Below are 25727 nucleotides of genomic sequence, written 5' to 3' on the forward strand. Positions count from 1 at the left end.
TGAAATTAACAAAGGTGCAAAAAATTCTAGAAACAGAGAATCAGTAGCAGTGTTGGTATTAATTAATCTTTTTTCAAAGAACTATCGAAAAACATATTCAGGGTTTGCTCAAACTTTGTATTGAATAACTCAAGACATGCAATCTCCTAAATGACTTTACACATTGTTCAGTTTTAGTTATTATATTTTACTTTTGCTGGTTTCGAAAAAAAAGTACAGTGAAAAAAAAAAACAATCTGCAAAAAGTTCTATTCAAATAATAAACATAAAATTACAAATGCATTCCTTTTAAGGTTTTTCAATGCAATTCATCTGTATGAAACGAAATATAAAAACCATCTATATATTGAAGTCGTTAAACTATACAACTTTTAGTCAGTCGCCTTAAATGACACTCGGAGCAGCCTTCAAAGTACTTTACCTATTTTCAACGAAATAAATTACATATTACTAAGGCCTTCCATCCACAGGCCGGTAAATGAAACATACGCATGTACCATTAAAACGAATTCAGCTACTTTACACAAACTATAACACCCTGTTTACACTGGGAGATAATATTTCACATATGGCACATCGACATCTTCGCCGTCTTTGTCATTACAGCATAATTCCAGGACCAAAATTTTTTGATGAGGTTTGATCTTCTTTTTCGAAACTTTCTCGACTGTCTTTGAAATACTAAAAGAAATATCATAGGGCATTACAATTCATTTCCTTAATTAAGCGCCACCCTTTTACCACACCTAAATCAAGATCAAATTTAACAAGTAGCCTGGCGGCATGATGGCCCAGCAGAAGGTCTTACATTTGTCTACCCGTTAACCCGTTCCAAGCTGTAATGCTCTTCTAACACACCTAAAACAAGACCAAATTTAATAAGCGCAGACCCTTAATAGAGGAACCTACAATAGGAAAAATACCTAAAATTCACAAATGAAACGATCAAAATGTTTATTTGATGCCACTATATTGCATTTCGTCCCCGTATTGATCAGGTCCAAATCAGATAACAATAACAGAGCGCAAATTAAGAATTTCTATAAAAAATACTTACGGTGATTCTAATCGTTCTTTCATTTTGGCAGGTGGCATGAAGAAGGAGTAAATCATGGCAACACCTTGAGAAATCATCGAAATCTCCAACTTGTATTTGTCCTAAAAAGCACACAAAATAAGTTCTGTTACTCTTAAAGGTTAGTAGGAATGTAGTGATGGTTTACGCCCAGATTGGCACTTGAGAAAAGGACGAATATCTAGATCTTTAATAAACTTAGATTGATGATGAAACTAGCGAGGATATAAAGCAATATAATATTTACCTCAAATAAATCTTTAAGTTGCTTCAACGTCATCTCGGAGCCATCTTCTTGCTTGCCTTGGATTTCAAAGCTGTCCCACAGTGTGAATTCTGTATCGTTGTACTAAAAAAAGATAAATTGGATAGTAGAGACAGAACAGAAAGTAGAGAAACAAAACAAGGAGCATGTCTAATAGCAAAATGAAAATTACCTTCATTTTGGGTGCTGGCATAGGTTCAGAGAACCCAAAGAAAGGTAAAGCCAAGTTAATGAATCCATTCTTGTAATTCTCAATGGATTTATTTCCGTTGATGATCTTGTAAAGCTCTAGACACACTAGACCAGTAACAAGTGATGTAGTCGTGGCAATGGCTGGAATGATTTTACCAGCAACTAGTTTTGACTTGTGTCTGTCGGCAGGTGCAATCTCGTAGTTGGTAGCTCGAAGGTTAGAGCAAGCGACAATGAAGTCCATATGGAAGTTAGAATCATCGTCCTTTAAGAATGATAACAATTATACAAGTTTATTTTCTCCTTATCCGCCGAGAGTGCTGGATCAGAGCTTGTTCAAATTAAAAGAAAGAGACTTTTATTTATTGTTCCAGAACTTTAAGTTTCATGCCGCCCGTATGGACGACCACATGAAAAAGTCATCAGATCACATGGGTGGGAAAACTTAAATTCCGACGCCGTAATTTTCAAAAAACAATTTTTGCGTGTGATTTTTTAAACTGATAAGGTGTGATTGTTTTGACAGTGTGATTTCCAATATCACACTGCGGAATTTTTCAAATAGTTATTTTCATTTTTTTTTAAATCGGCGTGTGAAATCCAATTCAACACTTTAAAACTTCACTGAAAAGGCTTTATCAAAATCACACGTGTGAATTCTAATTTCCGCAGGCAAATAAAATTTTTCAGTATGTTGTACACTATAAATTTTCTGCGTGTGAAATCCAATTTAACACTTTGTCAAACACTGGCAACTTTACACGTCTTTTTTTTTTTAAGAAACACACTTTTAAGAAACATGAGGCTCAGAATGCCTAAAAACTAAGAAACATCTAAGAAACATGCTGAGGCTGAGAATGGGAAAATAACATTTTTTAATTCGGTTTTTTATAAGAACCTTCCAATCAAGGCTAGTTATGTCAAAAAGTTTAGAAACATGTAAGAAACATTTAAGGCTCAAAAGGCCGATTTCTTAAGAAACATTGAGGCTGCTTGGTAAAACTAGTTTCTTAAAAAAAAAGATGTGTAGTCCAAGAAGTATAAAACTTACACTACAAAACTCTAAAAACGTAAAAGGACAAGATAGAAACAAGAAATCGCAGTCATTAGTTCCCACGGGTGGGAAAGTCAAATTAACACGGTGGGAAGGTACAATTCCCACCCTTGTACTACGCATGCGTAAAGAAAACCACAAGTGAAAATTGGGCCGAAACTGTTCAGATTGCATTCAAATCATAACATTAAAAGGGTGTATTCGATCAGTGTGTAACACAACGCTAAAGGTGAGGCGTCCCGCAAGGGCGGCCTCATTCGTTCGCAATGGACTTCCGTCGCAAGGGCTCAGTGGATCGGTGAGACGGGTTTGAGGTCATTAAATTGGCTCTCTAGTGCAGCTCCACTGTTGTGACAAAAGTAGCGCAAGTACATGTCAGAACGAATGGGAGCTATCGAGCCAATGCTCACGAATGATCGAATACATTTAACAATTTATCAAATACAAATCAAAGCCATTTTCCAAACACTTGGTGGGGAATCAAAATTTCGGCGTGTGGTTTTCGATAAGATAAGCGAGTGTAAAATGCTAAATCCGAGGTGGGAGTTTCAATTTAACACGCGAGGAGAGAGGGCCTGAAGTACGAAATTCGACGTGGGATTTTCGATTTAACACGTGTATTGTTCAATTTAGCACACAATGTTTAAATCGTGTGATCCTGCGTTAACCACGTCGGAAATTTAATTATACACGTGTGATTTTGCGTTTCCCACCGGCGTAAAAACGAACCGATTCCCACGCGTGGGATAGCAGTGTGAAATGTATACTTTCACACCGTGTGATTTTCACTTTCACACCGATGTGATTTGATAACTTTTTCCTGTGAGACAATAATCAGCTAAATCTTTTAGTTTTAGCTGATGATTGTCGTCCATACGGGCGGCATGAAACTTTTTATGCTCATATTGGTAATAAATAAAGCTATCGAGAAGCAAAATGATACTGTTTTCAAACGTTTATCATCGTCGTTCGGCTGTTACGTTGTATTCATTAAAAGAAATTATTTCTAGAATATTAAAAAATAGGCAGCAAGAGTCAATACACCTAGAGGAAGAGTTTCAGGATTATTTTTACCAATAGTCAAGGGGAAAGCAGTCTATGGAAAAGGGGTAAAGAATGAGTTATAAACATACCTTTTCGAAGTCAGCTGGGAAGTATTTCAAATCTTTTAATGTTTCAGGATCTGGCAAAGTCGTTTTCAAGGTTTCAACCTTTTGGTCGTCTAAAAAAGATATGAAGTTTAGGATAACATTAGTAGCTCCTTAAAGGCTCTAGGAAAAAAAGAACTTAGAGCGAATATGGATTGATAAAGGGAAAAAATAATGTTTTGATGTGTTTTTAGTATATAAAAACCGTTGAACTTACCTAAATCAGCTGCGTTGTTTTGCGCTTCTTGTTCTGTTACTGAAATCTTGACACCTTTAAAAAATGGAGAACAAATCATTAATAAGTCTGTCACAGGAAAATAGAGCCAGAAAAAAACATCGTCAAGCTTTCATAAGTTATTATTGGATATCTCATTATGGCCGTAAAAACAACTTTTTTAATAACCATACCTGATTTGGGAACAAACACTGGCACTTCTACGCTTTCCAGTGACTTTTTCACAACATTTCTATCGCGGGTTCCTGAACGACGTAAAATATATGTTGATAGTAAGAAATGAAATAAAAGACTTGCTAGGGTTCATTCACATGTTGAAAAAGAATAACAATATTATTAATTCACACTTTAGGGTTTTAAAATAATTTTACCAGGACACAGATTGAGTTGTAATGTAGCTAGAATAATTCAGATTCAAGCAATGATTATATCTACAATCATGGAGAAATATATTTGAGAAAAACACTCCTGGTAGTTGCCTCAGAAATTTAGAAACACAAGATCCTCCCCCCCCCTTTGAAATGATGAGACGGGATAGCCGTCACAGCGCTAAAATTGCAAAATTACAAATGATGTGGGAAAGGGGAAAAGAATTTTTTTCTCATGATTTATGCCCATGAGTAATGTACCAGTAAAAACACTATAAATAAATAACATTTCACGTTCACGTCACGACTTACCTTCAACTCCGACGTTGAAAGCAAACAAGTTAGCAGCCGACACAATAAAGTCCATGTGAAGATCGTTTGAAGTGTCGAATATGATAATCTTTGGGCACCTTTTTGGTCCAGACCAGAATGGTGCACCTGACTCGGTCATCTGAGAAGCAAAGCATCAAATATGGTTATGATCGTAATACGAGAACTCTTTAATTAGCAAAAGCACACCTCAAAAAGAAAAAGCCAGATTATAATCAGCAGGCTCTCTCATAGTAATAGGAGCGTTATGCTATTTCTTCATACCGAATGTTTTGCCATACATGTACTAAAATTAGAGTTGAGCAGAGAAAAATTCAAATGAAAATTCGAATTCTTACTTGATCAGGAGGGAAGTTGAATAATAATTGTGCGATGGTGTTATGATAGTATTCTTGGAAAAGTATTCGAGCCATTGCCACACAATCATCAAATGTTTTGGCCCGTTTGTTGATAGCTTTATCGACTGTTTCCAAGGTTTCGAGCTTAAAAATACAAAGGTATTTAAATTGGTTAATAGTAGATTTTAGTTTGTTAAAGCTTATCTATTGATGCCTATCAGGAACAATTTCCCGAATTATCAAAGTACTTACAAGTTGAACACCTTGAAGCTTCAATGTACGTTCCATAAATTTGGGATCACTGAATTTGGAAAAAAATAAAATTAACACCAGCCAGGGTTTAAACTGGTTTAAAATGAATGAAAAATTATTGCAACGTACTGTTAATTTTTAATTTATCTAAAGTTTCATTTTAAATTAAAAACAAGTGCTTTTAATCAACTTACTTGATATATTGAGTAGTTGTTTCAGGACCTTGAGTGAACAATCCTTCGAAAGAATCACGAGCCCACTAATGAGAAATAAACAAAAGGGCCTTATATGAAACATATAGGCAAGCTTTTCCAGACAGGGATAAAGGGCTTATAACTTCAAACCTTGAAATCTCATTTTTCATTCTTCTTATTTCCTATGTTTTTTTTCTTCAGGTTATTGACCGGATGAGTTTGACTTCAACTATAGTAAACAATTCAATAAAATCATCATTGCTCCGGCCTAGGAGCCTTTAATTCTCTCTTCCGACAACGGTCAAGACATTTTTTTTTTGTTTATCTAATCCGATGATCTATTCCGATTTTAAAAAACGGATTATCTGGATTCTGATAATATTGTGATTTGATTGGCCGAAAGTATTTAGAAAAAGATGGCTGCCGAAAGTGGGCTAGCTGACTGTGTAGCGAATGGGCAAATCTCAGTGAAAAATTGATCATTTTCATCATTATTCATGATGTTTTGGACATGATTTATGAGAAGTTTGATGCATACTGGTTCTCTAACAATGTGGAAAGACTTTGGAGAAATTTTGGCCATGAATCGTCAGCTGATCGAGTGCTTAAATCTCGCATATGGCTAACTTCTCTTCTAGACACTGAAAATCATAAAACTCTAACTTGACAATGAAACTTCCAAACACACAGCTATTGGAATTCAAAAGAAAATACTAATAAACAGGTACGAGCCGGGAAGTATCTTATCCATTTGGTGGACTAACTTTATTGGGGTTTTTCTTGTTCCTTATCGTAATAAGAATATTTTAAGCTTCTGGGCCACCTGGATTTCTCACCTGGGTATCCATAATGGCGGATTTTTGGTCATGTGACCCCCGTAGGCAAAACTGAAAATTCTTCCAACCCAAATATAGGCTTATCATATATCAATCGATCGGAAATTTGATACTGATTAATTTTGAGATAGAAAGTTGGGTCTGAAAACTTTCCTATCTCGGAATATAAATCACTTTCGTTTTCTCAGGTTTGGCTGCAGTTGTAGGCGGGCTTTCATGGAGTGAGGCAACTCTTTTAGTCATATCTCAAGAAATAAGCTTTTAAACATATCAAAACTTTATATGCTTTTAGAAAAGGCATTAACAATTGTTTTTGCAAATTTTCAATAGGTTTGCAGTAAAAATGTGTATTTTACAGACCAGAGTGCAATTTCCTTACCATCGAAAAAAGATCTCTTTCTCTCAAAATTGGCCTTGTTGTCTGAAATGAATGAGTGAAATAATTCTCAATAAGGTTTAGAGCCACTCGATTCTTCATATCATACTCAGAGAGGTTCTTGGGGAATATATAAGGGCTAAATGTGTCTGTTCAGCACTTTATAAGCATGTTTTTGGACAGAGATTTTATCCAAAAAACGGTGAAATTTCCAAGCTATTACTCAAAGATTTAACAAAGTCTCTCATTGTATCACGACATTAAACAAAGTTGAACCTTCTATTCTTTAGTTTGACAAATGCAAAGAATTAAGAATACATGTAAATCGTTATGTGTATTTTACAGACCAGAATTAAGTAATTCTAGGTGGTTATTTTGCCCTAAAATGTTTAGACTTACCACGGAAAAACCCGAGCCGTGGCCCCCCATCGGAGCTTTTTTGAAGGGGTGCCGGGGAGCAAGGGGCACCAAAAGAGATTTTGTTAAACGCCCCAATCTTAAAAATTATACTTTATGCGCCTTAAATTGCACCCAGGACCAATTTTGCTGGGATAATTTTAAATTACTTTCAATTTTTTTCGCTCGCAATAAAGTTAATTGGTAACTTCTTTGTAATATACAATCAGTCACAAAATACTTGGCACAAAAGGGAAATTACCCAAGAAGTTATGAAACCACAATCGATTTGTGAATGCTCTAAAGTAGGTTCGAAGGGTAGAGTTTCAGCTCTGAGTTTTAACGCTAGACTTCAGACTTTAGGATCTTAGGATCCGAGGATCCAAAAGTTCAAAAATGGTCCGGTAGGGCTTCAAATATAGCCTAGAAACCAATAAATCCATCCCAGATCGAAATAATCGATGAACTCAAGTTGAAGGCCTGAAATTGACATTCTCGCTCGAACTTCAATTTTCGAAAAATGGTAAAATAGCCAAAAGTGCCAATATATTATGGTACTGATTGTAGCTGATTTACAAGTTTTTTGTGTGTACAATATAGCATTATTAAATGAAAATCTAACTGCGCCCCAGGACCAATTTGCTGACAACAATACTGACATAAAACATCAATTTTTTTGCTCGCTTCGCTCGCATTATACATTACTTCTTTAAGTTTCTTGTCACTCTAGCAAGTGTCATATTAGTCTATTTTTAATTAGTGATTTAGGGTATCTTGGTAGTTGATTTTCAAATATTTTTTAGTCGGCCCCAACCATACTGGGTTGTTTCCCTTTTCTATTCATCACAGATATATCTACTCTTATCCAGTAAATATTTCCTTCCTCGTTACGCCTAGGCAAATGAATTAGTAAAAGTTTAGAAACTGGTGCAACTGGTGGGTGGGGTGTCATTTCTAAAAAATTGACTTGTGCCCCTCCAGAAAAATTTTCTCACAACGCCACTGCCTACATCTTTATTATTCATGCATGTAACGAGATTTAGAGGACTCGAAATCTGTGTAGCCTGTCTTTGAGACTTCCAGAAGCGCTTAGAACTTCCAGAATTGCGTAGTTACTAAAGCATAAAATTTTGATGAGAATAGTCTGGTTTTGAGCCCAATAAGCCTGGATAGCCTTGTATGCGCGAAACGTCAGACTTACTTTGCAAATATTTCTAGCACAGTCGCTGAACGGCCTGTAGAGTTTCTGTCCACGCAACGGCCCTCGCATGTTTAGGGTTGGTCCAAGCAAAGTAACATTTACTTTGCATTAAGTGAAACACAGCACCGAGTTAAGTCGTCTTTAATGGGATAAACTTTCGCGGGGATTAAATTTCGCGGTTGGGCCTATCCGCGAAATTCAAAAATTTCGTGGGGACTTAATTTCGCGGGTGGCACTATTGGGTGACAATATTTTCACGATTTTGTGATTTTTACTGTCAAATCGTGCATGTTGGTTGTTGAAATACACATTATTTGCGCCTCTTTGATGCAAGTAAACATTCAAATAGTATTTATTTGACATATATTTTGAGTTTTGTTTAGAAATATTTCGCGGATCAGGCCCTTCCAAATTTTCATTGGGACTTAATTTCGCGGATTTTCGCGAATAACACCCAAATCCGCGAAATCCGCGAAATTTAATCCCCGCGAAAGTTTATCCCATTAAAGTTGGTACACTACTGCGCCTTAACATGGGATAAATCGTAACTGGACGTCTATCTTTCCATTGTGTCTTTGAAGTGAGCTTCGTTGTCGTCTGTATTTTAAAATTGGTATAAAAAATCCGACAATATTCCGTGACAATGCTATTTCTTTGAATTACTTGGGTAAAATAATTGATAGAGCTTGAAAATCACTTTACTCTATAAAGTTATTTCATACTTTTGAGTCAAAATTTAGAAAAATTAGTCTGCATTAACACGCATCTTTTATACCACATGTAGTTAATTCCCGTGATAAACAATTAGAAATGGATCGGTAAGGGTGGTACAGTCAATTTTCGTGACTTTTTGAAAATTGACTTTTTCGATTTTTCCTTTTTGACCTTTCGATATTTTCGATTTTTGATTATTTCGATCTTATCAGTTAGGGTCAGGGTTGGAGCTCGAAACATTGCGTCATTATTTAGATGATCTGTAATGTGTAGAAGAGGCTTTCTAGGGGAAATTGTATACTCTTCGGAATAGGACCTTTCTCCCTCTCCTGCCATCTTTGTCATCATATAGATAAAAGACTTGAGAAGAGTAGAACAACAGAGACTTTTCTCGAAGTTTTGACGTTGTTGGTAAGGTATTCCCAAGGTAGATCATTAAGATTTATTGTTTCATTTTATGTTTTAAACGAGGCGTCAACGAAGCTAGCAGTGCTTTCTACAAAAATACGAAAGAGAAGGATATCCAGTCGTTTATATGTTCATGTTCTGACGAAACCACAGAGATTAAATGATTCTAGAGCCTTAAAAACTCATGAGGGGAAAGGAAAATGGAATCACCATCAGCAAGCCATGTCCGAAAAACATAAAAATTTTGAAATTAAGATTTCCTTATATTATACTTAGATTTTTGTAAGAAAACGAGGATAATTTTGACATGTAGCGTAAGAGGAAAAGGGAAGCATTATTTTATGTGGCTTCTTCAACTAGATGAAGGCGTTGTGTTTCATTCATGTAGTTAAAGGGGATATACAGTGATGTATTGGACCATTGTACACCCCTTATAATTGCAACAGTAACCAGAATACAGAATAGCCCCAAGCAGGTTCACAAATATAGCTCCATCACTAGGCTTCCATTACAATGGTCTAGGCTTATCGCCTCTCGAAGCCATATTATGCTGACGCTTTGTGGACCTACATAAAACACAGATTCTAGACCCTCTAAATCTCGTTACATGCATGAATAATAAAGATAAAGGGATTGGCGCGTTTTGACGGATAAAGCTCAGTAAATTCTCAAGTTCGGGTGGTTCTGTATTAATCCAAAGCGTTTTAGGACAAGACAAGCTCCTAGAAGCACTTAAATCTAGTCCGTAAAATACACACTGCAACGATTTACATTATTCATAATTCTGTGCAGTCTAAAGAACAGAAGGTTCTCGTTTAATTTTGAGATGCAATGAGAGAATTTTTCATCAATTGTTTGGAAATTTCACCGTTTGCGTGTTTTCGGGATCATGTCTTGCCGTAAATCATACTTATAAAGTGCTGACTGGACAAATTTAGCCCTTATTTTGTTGCTAAGTACGCCTCTGAGTGAGATTACGAAGAAGTGATTGTCTCTAAGCCCTATTGAAAAACATTGCACTAATTCATTTCAGACAAAAAGGCCAATTTTGAGAGAAAAAGTTCTTTTTTTGACGGTAAGGAAATTGTAAGTCTGGTCTGTAAAATACACATTTTTACTGCAAATTTATTAAAAAATTTGCACAAACAATTTTTAATAACTTTTCTAGGAGCATATAAAGTTTTGATATGTTTAAAAGCATATTTCTTGAGATATGACTAAAAGAACTGCCTCACTCCATTAAAGCCCGCCTACAACACTGCAGCCAAACCTGAGAAAACGAAAGTGATTTATATCCCGAGATAGGAAAGTTTTCAGACCCAACTTTCTATCTCAAAATTAATCAGTATCAGATTTCCGATCGATTGATATATGATAAGCCTATATTTGGGTTGGAAGAATTTTCAGTTTTGCCTACGGGGGTCACATGACCAAAAATCCGCCATTATGGATACCCAGGTGAGAAATCCAGGTGGCCCAGAAGCTTAAAATATTCTTATTACCATAAGGAACAAGAAAAACCCCAGGAAAGTTAGTCCACCAAATGGATAAGATACTTCCCGGCTCGTACCTGTCTATAAAATTACAACATTACAGTGCAAATTTGAAAACGATCTGAGTAGTTTTTGTGGTGTTATGTGTATGGCTGAAAATGATGTAAAATGATCCTGTTTTGTGTATTCATCATTGTTGACTGGCGACCCGTTCCTTTTGATTTTTCAAACCCGACACAGATTTTTTACAAACATAACACTATGAGAATTCAATAGAGAATACTAAAACACAATTCCTGTGTAAATTTGAACAAAATTGGAGAAATTTTCACATTGTTATGGCTGAAAATGATCGTTTTTGGACTTTATCGTAATTTCATCGCGGCTGGCGACCGTTCCTTTTGATTTTTCAAACCCGACACAGATTTTTTACAAACATATCACTATGAGAATTCAGTAAAGGATACTAAAACACAATTCCTGTGTGAATTTGAACAAGATTGGAGAAATTTGAACAGTGTTATGGCTGAAAATGATCGTATTTGGACTTTGTGTCGTAATTTCATCGCGGCTGGCGACCGTTCCTTTTGATTTTTTCAAACCCAACACAGATTTTTTACAAACATATCACTATGAGAATTCAGTAAAGGATACTGAAACACAATTCCTGTGTAAACTTGAACAAGATTGGAGAAATTTTCACAGTGTTATGGCTGAAAATGATCGTTTTTGGACTTTGTCGTAATTTCATCGCGGCTGGCGACCGTTCCTTTTGATTTTTCAAACCCGACACAGATTTTTCACAAACATAAAACTATGAGAATTCAATAAAGGATACTAAAACACAATTCCTGTGTAAATTTGAACAAGATTGGAGAAATCTTCACAGTGTTATGGCTGAAAATGATCGTTTTTGGACTTTATCGTAATTTCATCGCGGCTGGCGACCGTTCCTTTTGATTTTTCAAACCCGACACAGATTTTTTACAAACATATCACTATGAGAATTCAGTAAAGGATACTAAAACACAATTCCTGTGTGAATTTGAACAAGATTGGAGAAATTTGAACAGTGTTATGGCTGAAAATGATCGTATTTGGACTTTGTGTCGTAATTTCATCGCGGCTGGCGACCGTTCCTTTTGATTTTTTCAAACCCAACACAGATTTTTTACAAACTATCACTATGAGAATTCAGTAAAGGATACTGAAACACAATTCCTGTGTAAACTGACAAGATTGGAGAAATTTTCACAGTGTTATGGCTGAAAATGATCGTTTTTGGACTTTGTCGTAATTTCATCGCGGCTGGCGACCGTTCCTTTTGATTTTTCAAACCCGACACAGATTTTTTAAAATTATATCACTATGAGAATTCAGTAAAGGATACTGAAACACAATTCCTGTGTAAACTTGAACAAGATTGGAGAAATTTTCACAGTGTTATGGCTGAAAATGATATTTTTTGGACTTTGTCGTAATTTCATTGGTTGGGGCGACCGTTCCTTTTGAAGATTTTTCAAACCCGAAACAGGTTTTTTCCAAATATACCACTATTTATTACATACACACTATTGTACCATTTTATTTGGATTGTCCTACTCTCCTCCACAAAGTATTATCCCAACAGAAAAAATAACGCTTAGCTAAAAGCTGTGGCCTCTACCGGGTGACCCACGAAAAAGTTCAGACGTTTCCCGACATCCTGAGGCCGAACAAATGTCCTAAAGTGCTTGGAGTTTTGATATTTAGAAAGTAGATATCCTAACTTAAAATTTGAGCTATCACTTTTTAAATTTGACCAACTTGTTCTCTACTTATGAGCTTTTAAAGTCAAAATTCACTTTTCGGAAAGTGTAAAAAACACGTAAAAAAGAGGTATTAAATTTATGCAATCAATTAGAAAATCACTTAGAAATTGACTTATTTAGAAAATCACTTACAAATTGGACTTATTTAACGAGTTTTATGATATTGATAATTAATAAAAACACCTTTAAAAGTAGTTTTTTTGTTTAAAACAAGACTAGTTTTTATAAAAATTGGCGCTTTTGTAGATTTTTCAGATTTTTTCAAAAACTGTAATAAAAAACGTTTAAAAACCAAATTGATCCCCTTTTTTACGTGTTTTTACACTTTCCGAAAAGTGAATTTGACTTTAAAAGCTCATAAGTAGAGAACAAATGGTCAAATTTAAGAAGTGATGGCTCAAATTTTAAGTTAGGATATCTACTTTCTAAATATCAAAATTCAAGCACTTGGGACATTTGTTCGGCCTCAAGACGTCGCGAAACGTCTGAACTTTTTCGTGGGTCACCGGTAATTTAGGTATTTTTCTCCCAAAATTTTATCCGGACAATCAAATCAACGGCGCATCATAGCTTCGCTATTGGCAAGTTTAGAAAAAAATGAATTTATAAGAACTTGGAATATTGACTTCTAAATGTTTATCTCCTTTAGCTCCAATTTTTTAGTGGAGGATGAGTGGGCGAGGGGTGGGATTGGTTCTTGAGGCAAGAAAGTGCATGTGTAATCACTTAGAAGAGCTAAACTTCCAGCTGGTTATTATTCGTTAAGATTATTTCTCATACTCGCTCTGCAATAGAATTATTACTTTGCTTTCTGATCTGTTCTGATTACTAGTTTGTGGGCAACGTTCTAACACAACTAACTCAGCAAACTCATCTTTCACATCTTTTAATCTCTTTAAGCCGGAGCTTCCAGCGCAGCTGGTTTATTTAAAGTTGAATTAAGATTGAACAAGTACCTGTAAAGTGTGTTCGATGGCGTTAGGGAAATTCTTTAAAGTACAAATTGGGATAGATTTTTCTGGTGGATCTTGTGAAGAGCTGTAAGATTCAGTAACCTCTGGCAACACAACCTAAAAGCGAGAAAATGTAAACAGTCTTAAGTTGAAATGGGTTCAGTATTTTTTATAGAATCATAGGAGTTAAATCATTTATTTCATACACAAGACATCGCACTAAATAATATTCACTTCAATTTTAAAGATATATTCATTGTTGTCAGACTAGAAGAAAGAGATGAAAGTTTTACATCAGGTACTGGTTAGATCCTCACCTGTACGTTGCCTTTAGTTCCAAGAGTACCAGACTCCAGGAGAGGTTTCTTATAGAAGACACAACGACGATCCATGTAAATACCTAAAAACAAAACAACAGAAATGAAACAGAAAATTCCCATTTTAATTATGATCTAATGATACAGTTATAGATAAATAGAACAATTTTAGACATTTTACGAGAAACTGGATGCAAACCTGATATAACATAATACAGGAAACAAATCTACATGTACTAAAACTCACGGGCGTCAATATTATCGAGCGCATTTGCAACACCATCCAAAGATTCAAAGAAGTCATCGTTATAAATTTCTAGAAATATAAAAAGTATTATGAAATAATCAGCAAGAAAAACAACTACAGAGTATTGAAACAATTTGGAATTTAATGAGCTAAATAGCAAAATTAAACTAAGTTAATTACACGTTTTAATCATGATTAATATAGACTTCAAAGTATTAGAAAAAAGTGCAGAAAGCGCAAGACTTACTTTCAGTTTCGGTTCCTACTCTATTTTGGTGGGCAACAATATTCATATCTGGATTCATTACTTTAACTGCTTTGGCTGCAACTGAAGATTTCATTTGCTAAAACATAAAATCAAAAGTAAAATTTTTGGTGACTGATCTAAAAGAGCTACAACTTTAAGGCAATTCACTTAAAGGCAAAACTGATTTCAATCGTTTAGACAAAAAATTAGCAGATACAAAATCTTGTCACAAATTTTCAAAAATCTTTTTAGATGTCAAAAATTACAGAAATGGAAATGATTAAAGTTTTGTGATTTTTTTTTACCTGGACATCGTGTGGCCGGAATAAGAATTGTCTGTTCAAGTTAGATTTTTCAATCAGATCCATATCAGTGACGTAAACCTTTCCCTCTGGGCTTGCACCTAAACCAACCATTGCGAAATTCTTCAACATCTCACAACCGATGGCTCCTGATCCAACCTGAAGAAAAGAATTCACATAAACACTTTAAATATAACCAGGATAGTGTCTCAGGATGGGGTTTCGCTTAACCCAAAGTTAAAAATAAGATCACATCTTTCGTCTTAGGGAAAAACTTTTACTTTAGCCTTCCAAAAAAGGGGGGCAAAGGACACAAAAAGATACAAAAAATAAATAGAAACTTCCATGCTGACCAATGGTTATAAAACATCAGGATTATGCAACACCATTGACTATTGCTAAATCAACTCACAAGGTAAGTATACAAACGAATATGCTTACCACAAAGTATTTACTAGAGTTCAGTTTCTTCTGGAAGTCTCGTCCAAATACAGCAATTTGTGCATCATATCTGGAGTTTTGTGGCTGGTAGTTTTCTGAGTTTTCATTACGATCTTCTACTTTCAAACTTTCCAAACTGTCAAAGTACATCCATTGCATAACTGGCATGAATTTTCCGGAGCACGCCTGTTTGAATAAAAGTATTTGATTTGAATGATGATAGGTGGTTCTCATATCATATTTTTTGCTCAATTTTAAAATACGAATTTCATGAGTAAAACTTATATCCAGGTGAAAAGCTAAAATATTGTCAGAGGACATAATTATCTAAACAACTTTTATTTTGATTTAAAAGTAGCCATTTTAAAAGTTAAATCAAAAGAAAATCAACAAACTTTCATTTATTTAGCAAAAGCTTTTCGGTACAACCATAAGTGCTAGATCTTGCAAAATGAATAACAAATATCTAAATAACCATTTTAAACTAAATCAATCGAAGTTTTTTTTACCTTCATAGTTTCTTGAGCAGCCATACTTCCCATTACAGCTTGCATTGGACATACATCTCCAGTGGCTTGTGATGCAAGTTCCCGCAGTAGCTTCTCATCTAATTCATCAACCTTTTAAGGAAAATTTATCTTCGTTCATTGAAAGCAAAAAAAGAAACTAGTATTTTTTATCAATTAAACCTTTCATTCTGCACAAGTTCCAAGTTTTGACTCTATGCCCCTTATAGGTTATTTTGAAAATTAGGGGTTGTTTTGAAAATACAAGCTTTTACGCTTGAAAATTTTACACAAATTCATTCAAAAATCAAGAAGAAATCTGAGTTTAAATTCTGTGTTGCATCTTGAATTTAATAAAACGTTCACAAATCAAAGTCCCTTTTCCCAACCCTTTGAGATAATACTCTTCTAAAAGGAAATTTAACAGCTTCTCAAATATCCAAACCTTTTAGGCATCAAAACAAACCATATAACAATATATTATAGTATGGCGTAAGACCAGCCTGTCACCTCAAAGGAAGCGAAAGCCAGTCTCGTGAATAGCTATGAACATATGTCCCAAGGAAAGGAAAGGTTAAGCAAATATAGTTAACCTTAACTGATCTTAAATCATTTCAATAATAAATTTTTTTGATTCGTTCATTTCTTGTGGAAAGAAGTTTTTGTATTTTTCCAGAATTTCAGGTCTATTTCAGTGAAAGTCAATTCAGCAAAAGACTTTCAGATTTGCTAAAGTTAAAGGGGTGAACACAATTAGTTAAGTTAAGGAACCATAAAAGTAAATTCTTGCAAGATGTAATAATTTTGCGATTTAATAATTCACAAAAGCTTCTTACTGTGAAAATAGATGTATAAAAGATGATAATAGAATACATACTTTGCTTTGGGCTTTTGAGTTCAAGTCTTTAGCAATATCAATAAATTTATCACCATCAACCTAAACAGGGGAAAAAATTAAGAAATGTAGCTCTATTTGTGTCAGAGTACTAAACAAAAGCAAGACTGGAGCATCATGTACCAAAAATGGAATTGTAAAAACCATAAAGCTAAATTAAAATCGTATACCTTATTTTTTGGTCTTGGTAAAAGTCCTGTAACTTTTTTGTATTCGTGTAAAGCCTATGATATAAGAGGAATAAAAATTACAAGACATGCAGCTAATTGCTCTACTCTGGCAGCCGGGAGGAACTCAATAGTGAATAGAGATGCTTATATTAGCGATTCAATAAATCGAGTTAAGGAAAAACAAAATTATATCCTTACTTGGAAACCAAGATGGAGTTGTGATGGTCTCTCAAATTTGGCAAAATCTGTGATCAATTGCTCTGGTTCAGCTAATGAGTCTCGGAAAGATTTCTGAAAAATAAAACAATTAAAAACAAACGTCATCCTAGAACAATGATACCTCTATTTGATTCAATTCACTTTACGTTTCCTATACTTTCCAAGTATAAAAAGTCAAAGTAGAAAGCTGTAAAAGTTATAAAATTCAAGAATAATGTAATGATCAAAGTTACTTACAAATTCAACAACTTTTGGTACTTTTACTTGAGAGACTATGCCACCTCTAACATAATCTGAAAGCCCAGAGGTGTCTCCAATGCTGAAAGTGTATGGTCCCAAAACTTTAATCTTTCTTGGCTCACATCCATTCAATTCAGTCATTCCTTGGACTTCTGTAAATGTGACATGATCACCATCCTCAAGTCCATGACGTGTTTCATCTAAGCATGTCACAATACTTTCTTTATCTTTTGTGACTGAAGCGATCATGTTGCTGATGGGTTGTTCACCATTTGTATCCATGACGGCAAATTTTTCTCCAAAATCACAGAAAAGTTGTCTAAAGTATAAAAAAAGGCAAAGATTATTTTACAATCCCCTTGAACAGAATATTCTTAAACTTAGGCTAATCATGGCAATAAAACTTATCTTGTTAATTTTATTTAACACACAGGTTATTAAGATCAAACAAGAAATGAGCACAAAACAATGGATATGAAGAGAATTTCTTACCCGAACAATCCTTTAGTATCAACAACAATAAGCTTCTGATTATTTTTGTGAGTCAAATCACTAATTCTTAGCTGTTCATCGAGTGAAGAATTTGTCAATACAACCACTTGAAACTTTGTCAAGAAATTATCAGTGAGCTCTCCCTCGTGGACAGTCACAGGAACATAAGTGTTGAGCTCAGAAAGATTTTCCACAGAAACTTGGGCTCTGTTTTTACCAATGTCTTTCTCAGATAGATAGTACTGAAAATAATAAGACAAAAATTAATATTTTTCCACTCCCCTAAAGTCTAAACATCTAGTGTCTTGTATTACACGCTAGTCAAAAATAAAAATAATTGCATAGTTTGCAGAGGGGTATGAACCCCCCTAGGTTTATTTCATCCCCCCCTATATACCCATCCCCCCCTTTTGTAATGAAATCTTATCCCCCCCTTTTTTTTTACAGAAAATCCGTTTGGAAGGAAACTCGCTTTCCCACCTACCAGCAAAATTATCAACAAGAAAGAGTATGAAGTATTATAGTCACATGCCAACAATGACAGAATATAACTAGCGTTTTTCATTAATCTTGATCATCTTTAAAACACGAACTGTGACAATTTGTATTTGATTAGAAAATTGACCAAAATTTCCAAACCCCCCCTTTTTTATTTGACCCCCCCCTACATTTCCATCCCCCCTAGTTTTTTTGGCAGATCTCGGTACCCCCCTACAAAGGCCCTCCAGAAAGTTGGCATCCCCCCCTATTAAAAAGGGGGGGGTGCAAACTATGAATTTGATATGAATTTGGTTAATATCTTACCTGTGAACTCAAATCTTCAATAGAACATTGCTCTGGATCATGAATAGTTACTGACTTGACTCCAGCAAGGATGATATTTTTAGCTGTAATAGAAACAATGAAACAATCACTTAATCTGAGCTTTTGAAAATCGGTATATCCAACAAAAATCACTTAAGCAGGTACCACATTGAAATAAAATTTGATAAAAATTTTGTTTAGCTAAGATTAACAAAAAATGTCTCCACTCAGCATTTTATTGTCAGTGAACAAGGCGCACAGCTTGGGCGCTTTGGTCGCTGAACGCTTTTCCTTAAGAGCTGGCTCAGGGACACAAAACTGTGAATAAAAACCAGCTAAAAATTAAAACAAAAATAAAAAATCTAATAAAATTACATACCAACTTCAACACCTAAGCCTTTCATGCCAGAGATAAAGACATTGGAAAGTCCCATTTTTTTCATAGCCTCATGTCCCAATACGTAACTAAAAGATAGAGAATTGCCGAAAAGAAATTCTACACCACAGCAGACCACCCAGTGCTGAAATTATCATTTAAGGCTTAGAAGTGTGATTAACCACACAATTGGAGTTGTAAAGTTAATTTAAACCCTTTACATTTATCTGACTCATAGGAAAAGACCGATACTTTGTGACATTCACTATAAACATCTGTCTCAAAAGTACGCAGACACTTTATTTTAATCTCTCATTTTAACAAACAATGTGTACATACAGTCTTGTAGAAATTTGACTTCAGAAACGAAACCATAAAGTTGAACTTACAGTTGTCGAGAGTAAAGCCCCTCATCAATTTCATGGGATGTTCCATTGGTTTCAGTCTCCATGGCTTCCTATGACAGAAAGTAGATATAATCAAGTCAACAATATGACAAGAAATAACAGCTAATAATAAGCAGATATTGCAGGGCCTTTCATTAGACATTGCTATTTATAAACTCTCGAAAGGTAAGCAATATTCAACAACGCAAAGTGGAGAGTTATTAAATCCAATATCTAATGAAAGAGGACATTTAATGTATGTTTTACTATATACCCAATCTGTGGCATTGTCTATCTAAATACAGGGCCATTTACAAATTTTCTATAGACAATGTTTTACCATCACACCAAATCTAGAAAATCAGAAAATATATGGTACCCCATTTTCTAGAAATATGAAGAAAGCGAATTGATAAAAGTGATCTTAGAAACACTCTTGAAAGTTACGAAGAAAGCTAGTCTATAAAAGTTAACTTTGAAACAACCTTGAAAGTTACAAAGAAAGCAAATTGATAAAAGTGATCTTAGAAACAAAGAAGGTTACGAAGAAAGCAAGTTGACAAAAGTAATTTAGAAACACCCTTAAAAGAGTTACAAAGAAAGCGGGTTGATAAAAGTGATCTTAGAAACAAAGAAAGTAACGAAGAAAGCAAGTCGATAAAAGTTAACTTAGAAACACCCTGAAAGCTACAAAGGAGGCGAGTATTAAAAGAATAGGCTAAGTAAGAGACAGGGGTGTAAAAGATTTATTTTCAACTCTCAAGTTAAGGTGGTCGTTAACACTTCTGAGATAGGATCATTTTTTTGGGTCGATTTTTCAATTTTTGGTTTAAATTAAAGTTTGAACCTTACTAAACAGTATCCCAAAGTTTTATTTGATATAAAGAAGAGGAAAGTGGAAAAAATTAGGTCTTTAGACACCTACCTGAGCAGATTTTGCGGTCCCCCCTAACCGCCCACCCCGCCGCCCGTCACGAAAACCGCAATATTCGCTCTTCTGGTCCTTGGAGCGACTCTAAATTTTTACCGTCGCTACTTAGAGCCACAAAGAACATTTCCGGAAAATTTTACACCGGTACTGTTAATAGTTCCGGATTTATGACAATCAAAACAAACCCGCCATCTTGAATCTTGTCAAACTTCAAGTGTGGATTTTTGGTAAAGGGAATAACTGTTTCATGGCTTATTTTCTTGTAGTAAGTGATGGTTTTAAATGCTTCCATTTTATATAAAGAGCTTCTCAAAACTCAAAAGGAACATTTTTACTTGATAATCTTTCTAATTTCCTCCCCATTGGGATCAAATTTCAGCGCCACAAATGTGTGACAGGTACGTGAAACGTTTCTTCTGTTTTCTCTCTCTTTTTAAGTTATTTAATTGATAATTTACTTTTAAAAACGTCCATAATATATTCTTGAAACTAACCATACACCTTTAGTTGGGTTTCGATAGTGATATAGTTGATTTTGGTGCATTTCGGGGTTTTCGCAAAAGTGAAAGTGAAAGTGCTCTTTACTAGACTTGAGCGCAGCTTGTATTTCAAGTAACGGGGATGGAAATTTGCTTTTCTACAATAAAATGTGTTACTTTAACCAATGAAAAGGTTAGGGAATACTTTTCAATCACTTTTCACCAACTTTTAAGTAAGGTTTACGCAACTTTTTTGCATGTTTGCGGTAAATCTCAGGGTTCCAGGCGAAGCCATGAATTTGCTGACACATGCAAAAAAAATGGCTTTACTTTCTTTCTTATATTGAAAATTGGATAAGTGCATCAAGTTCAACTGAAATATGTCAAAAATCCCATATTAAAAGCTTTTTTTTCCTCTTTTTACAGCAAAATAGTTTTAAGGCCAGTTTACGCAAAACACAAAAACCGGGGGTTTTTGATCTCTTGGCGGAAATATCTCAGGATTGGATGGTCCGATTGGCATGAAATTTTCAACACAGCTTCCCCTCATGGAAAGGTGTGATCTGAGTGAAACAGTTTTTTAAAAAATGTTTTGTTAATTTTAATAACTATAAAAAACAGTTTTTTTTGGGTTTTTACCCCCTGATTTTATTTTTTTCAAATTTTTTTTTCACTCAGATCACAGAAGGTCACTAGTGTAACATAACTGCCAAATATCAAAAGCTAACTCCTTCTGGTTGCTGAGATTTTTCTGCCAAGAGATTTTCGAATCTATTTTTAGAAGTGACGTCATGACCCCCGTCTTTGATATTTTTTATTATTTTTTCTATTTTTAGAACAACATAATAATGAAGAACCATCATACAAAGTTTCAACAATATATCATTTATACATTTTGAGATATTTCAATTTGAATATTTTTTGACATTTTCAAAAAGTTTGTTAACGACCACCTTAATGGTTTATTCCTTTTTTCATTCGGACATCATGACCGACACAAAAGATTTTCAGTCGGTCAAATAGCTTTTTCAGTCGGTCAAATAGCTTTTTCAGTCGGACATTGACCGATGACCGACGCTTATTTGCAGCCCTGCGTGAGACAATTTTTGTTCAAAATTCATTTAATTTCTGCGGAACTTATTTTCGCGAGGACGGCAATTGTAAATTTTTGCGAGGGTTAAATTTCGCGAGTATCGCGAGAAATTGGCTTGTTTTTTGTTTAAACAAAGGGAAATTATGTCTAAAAAAACCCTTAAAATTACGTATCTCTAAAAACTTAATTTTTGCGAGGATTATATTTTGGGTTTCACGCTTGGTAACATTCAAATTCGGATTCAGCACCCTCAAATTGACCAATATCAATTGCCAAAGCTTGGTCACAGACATTTTGAATTTGTTCTTTATTTTTGAACATTTAACCATCCACTGGCCATGGCCTATTAAGAAAAGCTAAAAAACAAACTTCCCTTAACCTTTCCACCCCGAATGCCGTACATATAAGGTCTTTGATACGTTCCTAATGCCGTACATCTACGCAATTTGATAGACACGTCTTTCTCAAGCCATATCTTTTATTGGCTTGCTTGGTAATCGTTCAAAAAACCTGTTAATTCAATTGATAATTTTAGCCAACTTAAGGCTTTTCTCTTTAATCTTTCATTGGTTTCTTTTTTTCATTGCTTGCATCATTAATGACTTAAGCAGGAGGGGTCATGCAGTTGATACCAGACATCATGACGGTTAGTACCGTGGTGGGTCATATTTGATTTTTGGAATTTGCAGTTAGTACCTTGTGGGTACTAACTGCTGTAAAGGGTGGTGTAATATACATTTTAACTTAATCAAATGGTACTTTTAGGGTGCTAACTGCTAAGAGGGGTGGTGTGCTATAAATTTCAGGTCAATCAAATTGTACCTTTAGGGTACTAAGTGTAAAAAAGGCTGGTCTTATCCTTATCAATAAGCGTTTTTCAATGTACAGTAGGAGCTTTATTTGTTTTACTCTCCAGACTTACCAAATCAGCTTGAACCTTAAATCCCATGTCAAAGATTGCTTGTTTTAAAATTATGTGCAGCTAAATTGCCAGCTTTCTATTTCTATCAAGTTGTGCATTACTACAATGTCTTCTTAAGCTTTTCTCCCAGTCTTTCGTCAAACAATGCAAAGGTGATATTTTTTATTTCTGGGGTTTTGGACCTAAATAATGTTGGGCAGATTTGACTTTAAATGGTGGAGCTTGTAGCTTTGTATAATATATGCTAGGCTTTGTGTTTATTATAAATAAAATAGAGAAAAATTACCAAGGTTAGTGTCAACCCAAGGGCTGCCTAGGGTATTAACAGGTTTCAAATAGTGACTACCTTGAGTTTTGGCGGGGTTTTGACCACTCAAGACCACTAAACAGACCACTAACTGCTAAGGGGTGGTGGGTGTGCTCTCAAATTTTCAGTTTTGCAGTTAGTCATCATGATGTCTGGTACCAACTGCATGACCCCCCTGGTTATTTCTTGAAATGGAAGAGCTGTCTCGGATACATCTCACTAGTCCGACACTTTCTTGTCCAACAACAAAACAGTCAGAATCCAGATGAAAATGAGTCAGGCCAAAAGTTTTCTGCTGTGACTGTTTTTTGTCCGTAAATAGTAGCACAATCTTTTTTCATTTACGAGCCTCTTCTATTGTCTAGCAGCGACCAACCCAAAATTAAAACGTCTTAAAATTACAGTAACTATTTCACTCAAATTTTTGTCTTTTCAAATATCACCCATTCCTCTATTTTGTCACTAATTAGTGAAACCTCTCCCTCCCACAGCAAATGTGTTTTCTAATTGTGACTAAAGAACAAATTTATTTCAGATAAAGCCCTTTTTAATAAGCCTGTGTAAAGGACGGACAGGCTTTATTCCCAGATTTCGCTATATGCACAATTTTTTTCCCCGATAATTTTTCCTATCCATCATTCCGTGATTCAGGGGGTTGCTAGTAACGGCTTGTCACTGTGCCGGGTGCATACTCGGCGCCTTGGGCCCCGCAGGGTTGCTAGTAACGGCTCGAATTTCAGTCAGGTTTAAAAAAGGGGTACTTTTACCCATATTATAATAACATTACCCCCGTCTTTTGCCAGTTCGGTATAATGTGTTATGAATTGCGTGATTTTGCTGTGTGGCGATGGCTCAAAGGATAAAGCGCTGGTTTCCGAATCTGAAGGTCTTTCTTTGGTGGTGGTTCGAATCCCGCTCGGTGCGAAAATTAGATTGGTCGAAATTAATGGAAAAATGATTGACAGGTATGAAAACTCAGTCAGAAATGAGAAACTAAGTCTCAGAAAGTTGAATAAACAGGTAAGGTGAAAGATAGGAAAGGGAAAATGGGCCGTCGCGCTCTGAGCATTTAGCGAAATGTTTATTCCCTGCACTGTGTTGCTGTTGTTTTTGCTGAAACATTTATTTTCTACAACTTGTGTTATCGGACAAAATCTATTTCCGAAAACTGGCACAACCGTCAAATTTTAACTACTGATGGCAGAATATAGAGCATGGTTAGGCAGGCAGGGTTGAGAGTTTTAATAGACCTTTTTTTAAAGAGGCAACCCTGTTGAATAATTATGTACTCCAGCATAAAAACAATGATACAGCCATGCATAATTACTGTTTCATGCTTATTATAATAATTATGCATGGCTATACCATTGTTTTTTTTGTTGGACTACATAATTATTCAACATGGTGGCCTCATTAAAAAAAGGTCTATTTCCAAGATCCTAATGATGGTTGAAAATACAGCCAATCAAATTCTGTTATTCTTTCACTGGTCACACCTTATTAGAGCAAGAAAACGAAAGTTCCGAAAGTGAGGACAGCCCTAATTTCGAATTTCCTCACAGCTCGTACCCATCTTCCTGTATATCAGATGGCCATACCAGATATATAAAAATACAAGACGGGTCTCCTGTCTACCGTCAAATGTATTGTCAGACTTTTTTGAGGTCAAACTTCTGAAAACTTGACCCGCTCTCTCTGGCCAATAATAACAGAAAAGAGTCAAAGCCAGATTTTTTGGGTAGGGCCATTTCTGAGTGAGTTTCTTCTGATGGGGCCTATCTTCTCAATCAAAAAAAGATTAATCACATTGACATATTAGTGAGGCATACCAAAATTAAAGTGGACAACGATAAAGAAAATGTTAAAAGAATGAAGGTGGTATTTTTAACATTAGTTAAAAAACTTGTGGAAAAAAAGCTTACTATTTGTTCGTGTTTAGAGGCTGCACCGTTCTGATGATGAGAAATCTTTGCACGTTTGCTAGGTGGCGAGCTGCTTGGCGATTCTTGGTTCGATGTTGACATCAATACACAAGGTTAGTAAAGGTACGTGGATGTATTGAATTTGCCGAGGCAAGTAGAAGTAGAACTTTCACTTCTCAGAATAGAGGCGGCATGCAAAATGAGCTCAAACAAAAAATGGCGTCCTTCTTTACTTTGCCGAGCTTGCAGAAAAAAAGCAAAAAAGATATTTTCAAATTGGCGCGAAAAAAATGAAAAACGCCCGCTGACTCAGCAGAATTCACAACTTAAACATAGAAATTTGTGTCATTGTGTCTCGTTTGTGGGTGTGCCCCGTGTACCCAGAAACTGATAGCAGAATTTGAACGTTTTGGTATGAAACTAAATAGTGAGTTACCCAAATTGTTCCCTGCTGAAGGTAATTTTTACAAAAAACTTTTGGCTGAAAAGTCAGAGATAACTCAATCGGAATTTTGGTTCAACCCCCCCCCACCACAAGCAGCTGTGTGTACGTGTATCCTCATCCATGGACTAGTAAACTACTATTTCACAATAGCGCTAGGCACGCTCACACGTTCGCTGAAAAATAGTTTCAACCCTCCGCCTTCTTCTGCAGAAATTTATTTTATAAAAAATCGTGGGAGAGCACGATATGACCAAGGCAGATGTCTCTTACGGAAAAGAGAAATCATTTTTCAAATTTGTTGCAGTAAACTTTCAATTCAAAGTCCACCAAAAGGTAGTATCAAATCT

General features: G+C 35.3%; 1 protein-coding gene across 1 annotated transcript; it reads right to left on the bottom strand.

The window, feature by feature from the left end:
• Window positions 1–232: 232 nt before the first annotated feature.
• LOC136807154 (ubiquitin-like modifier-activating enzyme 1) lies at window positions 233–25180 on the bottom strand. The gene is made up of 27 exons (XM_067063734.1): window positions 24936–25180; window positions 19285–19352; window positions 18899–18984; window positions 18520–18602; window positions 17716–17957; window positions 17221–17542; window positions 16963–17055; window positions 16765–16818; window positions 16577–16636; window positions 15703–15813; window positions 15194–15379; window positions 14756–14911; window positions 14451–14547; window positions 14204–14272; window positions 13957–14039; window positions 13643–13756; window positions 5452–5516; window positions 5258–5306; window positions 5006–5149; window positions 4650–4788; window positions 4143–4214; window positions 3952–4005; window positions 3720–3808; window positions 1513–1797; window positions 1323–1424; window positions 1058–1158; window positions 233–681 (listed from the first exon to the last, which is right to left on the bottom strand). Exons 1-27 carry the CDS (start codon window positions 25035–25037, stop codon window positions 543–545), a joined length of 3165 nt encoding a protein of 1054 aa, XP_066919835.1. The 5' UTR covers window positions 25038–25180; the 3' UTR covers window positions 233–542.
• Window positions 25181–25727: the final 547 nt, after the last annotated feature.

This window comes from Clytia hemisphaerica, unplaced genomic scaffold (assembly GCF_902728285.1).
Source record: "Clytia hemisphaerica strain Z4C2 unplaced genomic scaffold, Clytia hemisphaerica genome assembly, whole genome shotgun sequence".
In the NCBI taxonomy this organism is placed as follows: Eukaryota; Metazoa; Cnidaria; class Hydrozoa; order Leptothecata; family Clytiidae; genus Clytia; species Clytia hemisphaerica.

Excerpts from the sequence above, each read along its gene's own strand:
- LOC136807154 (XM_067063734.1), bottom strand. The coding sequence starts at position 25,037 with ATGTCAACATCGAACCAAGAATCGCCAAGCAGCTCGCCACCTAGCAAA. Across the intron at positions 18,985-19,284 it reads GGGCTTTACTCTCGACAACT|TTACGTATTGGGACATGAGG; the intron begins GTAAGTTCAACT and ends TCTATCTTTTAG. Across the intron at positions 5,517-13,642 it reads CCATCGAACACACTTTACAG|TGGGCTCGTGATTCTTTCGA; the intron begins GTACTTGTTCAA and ends ATTTCTCATTAG.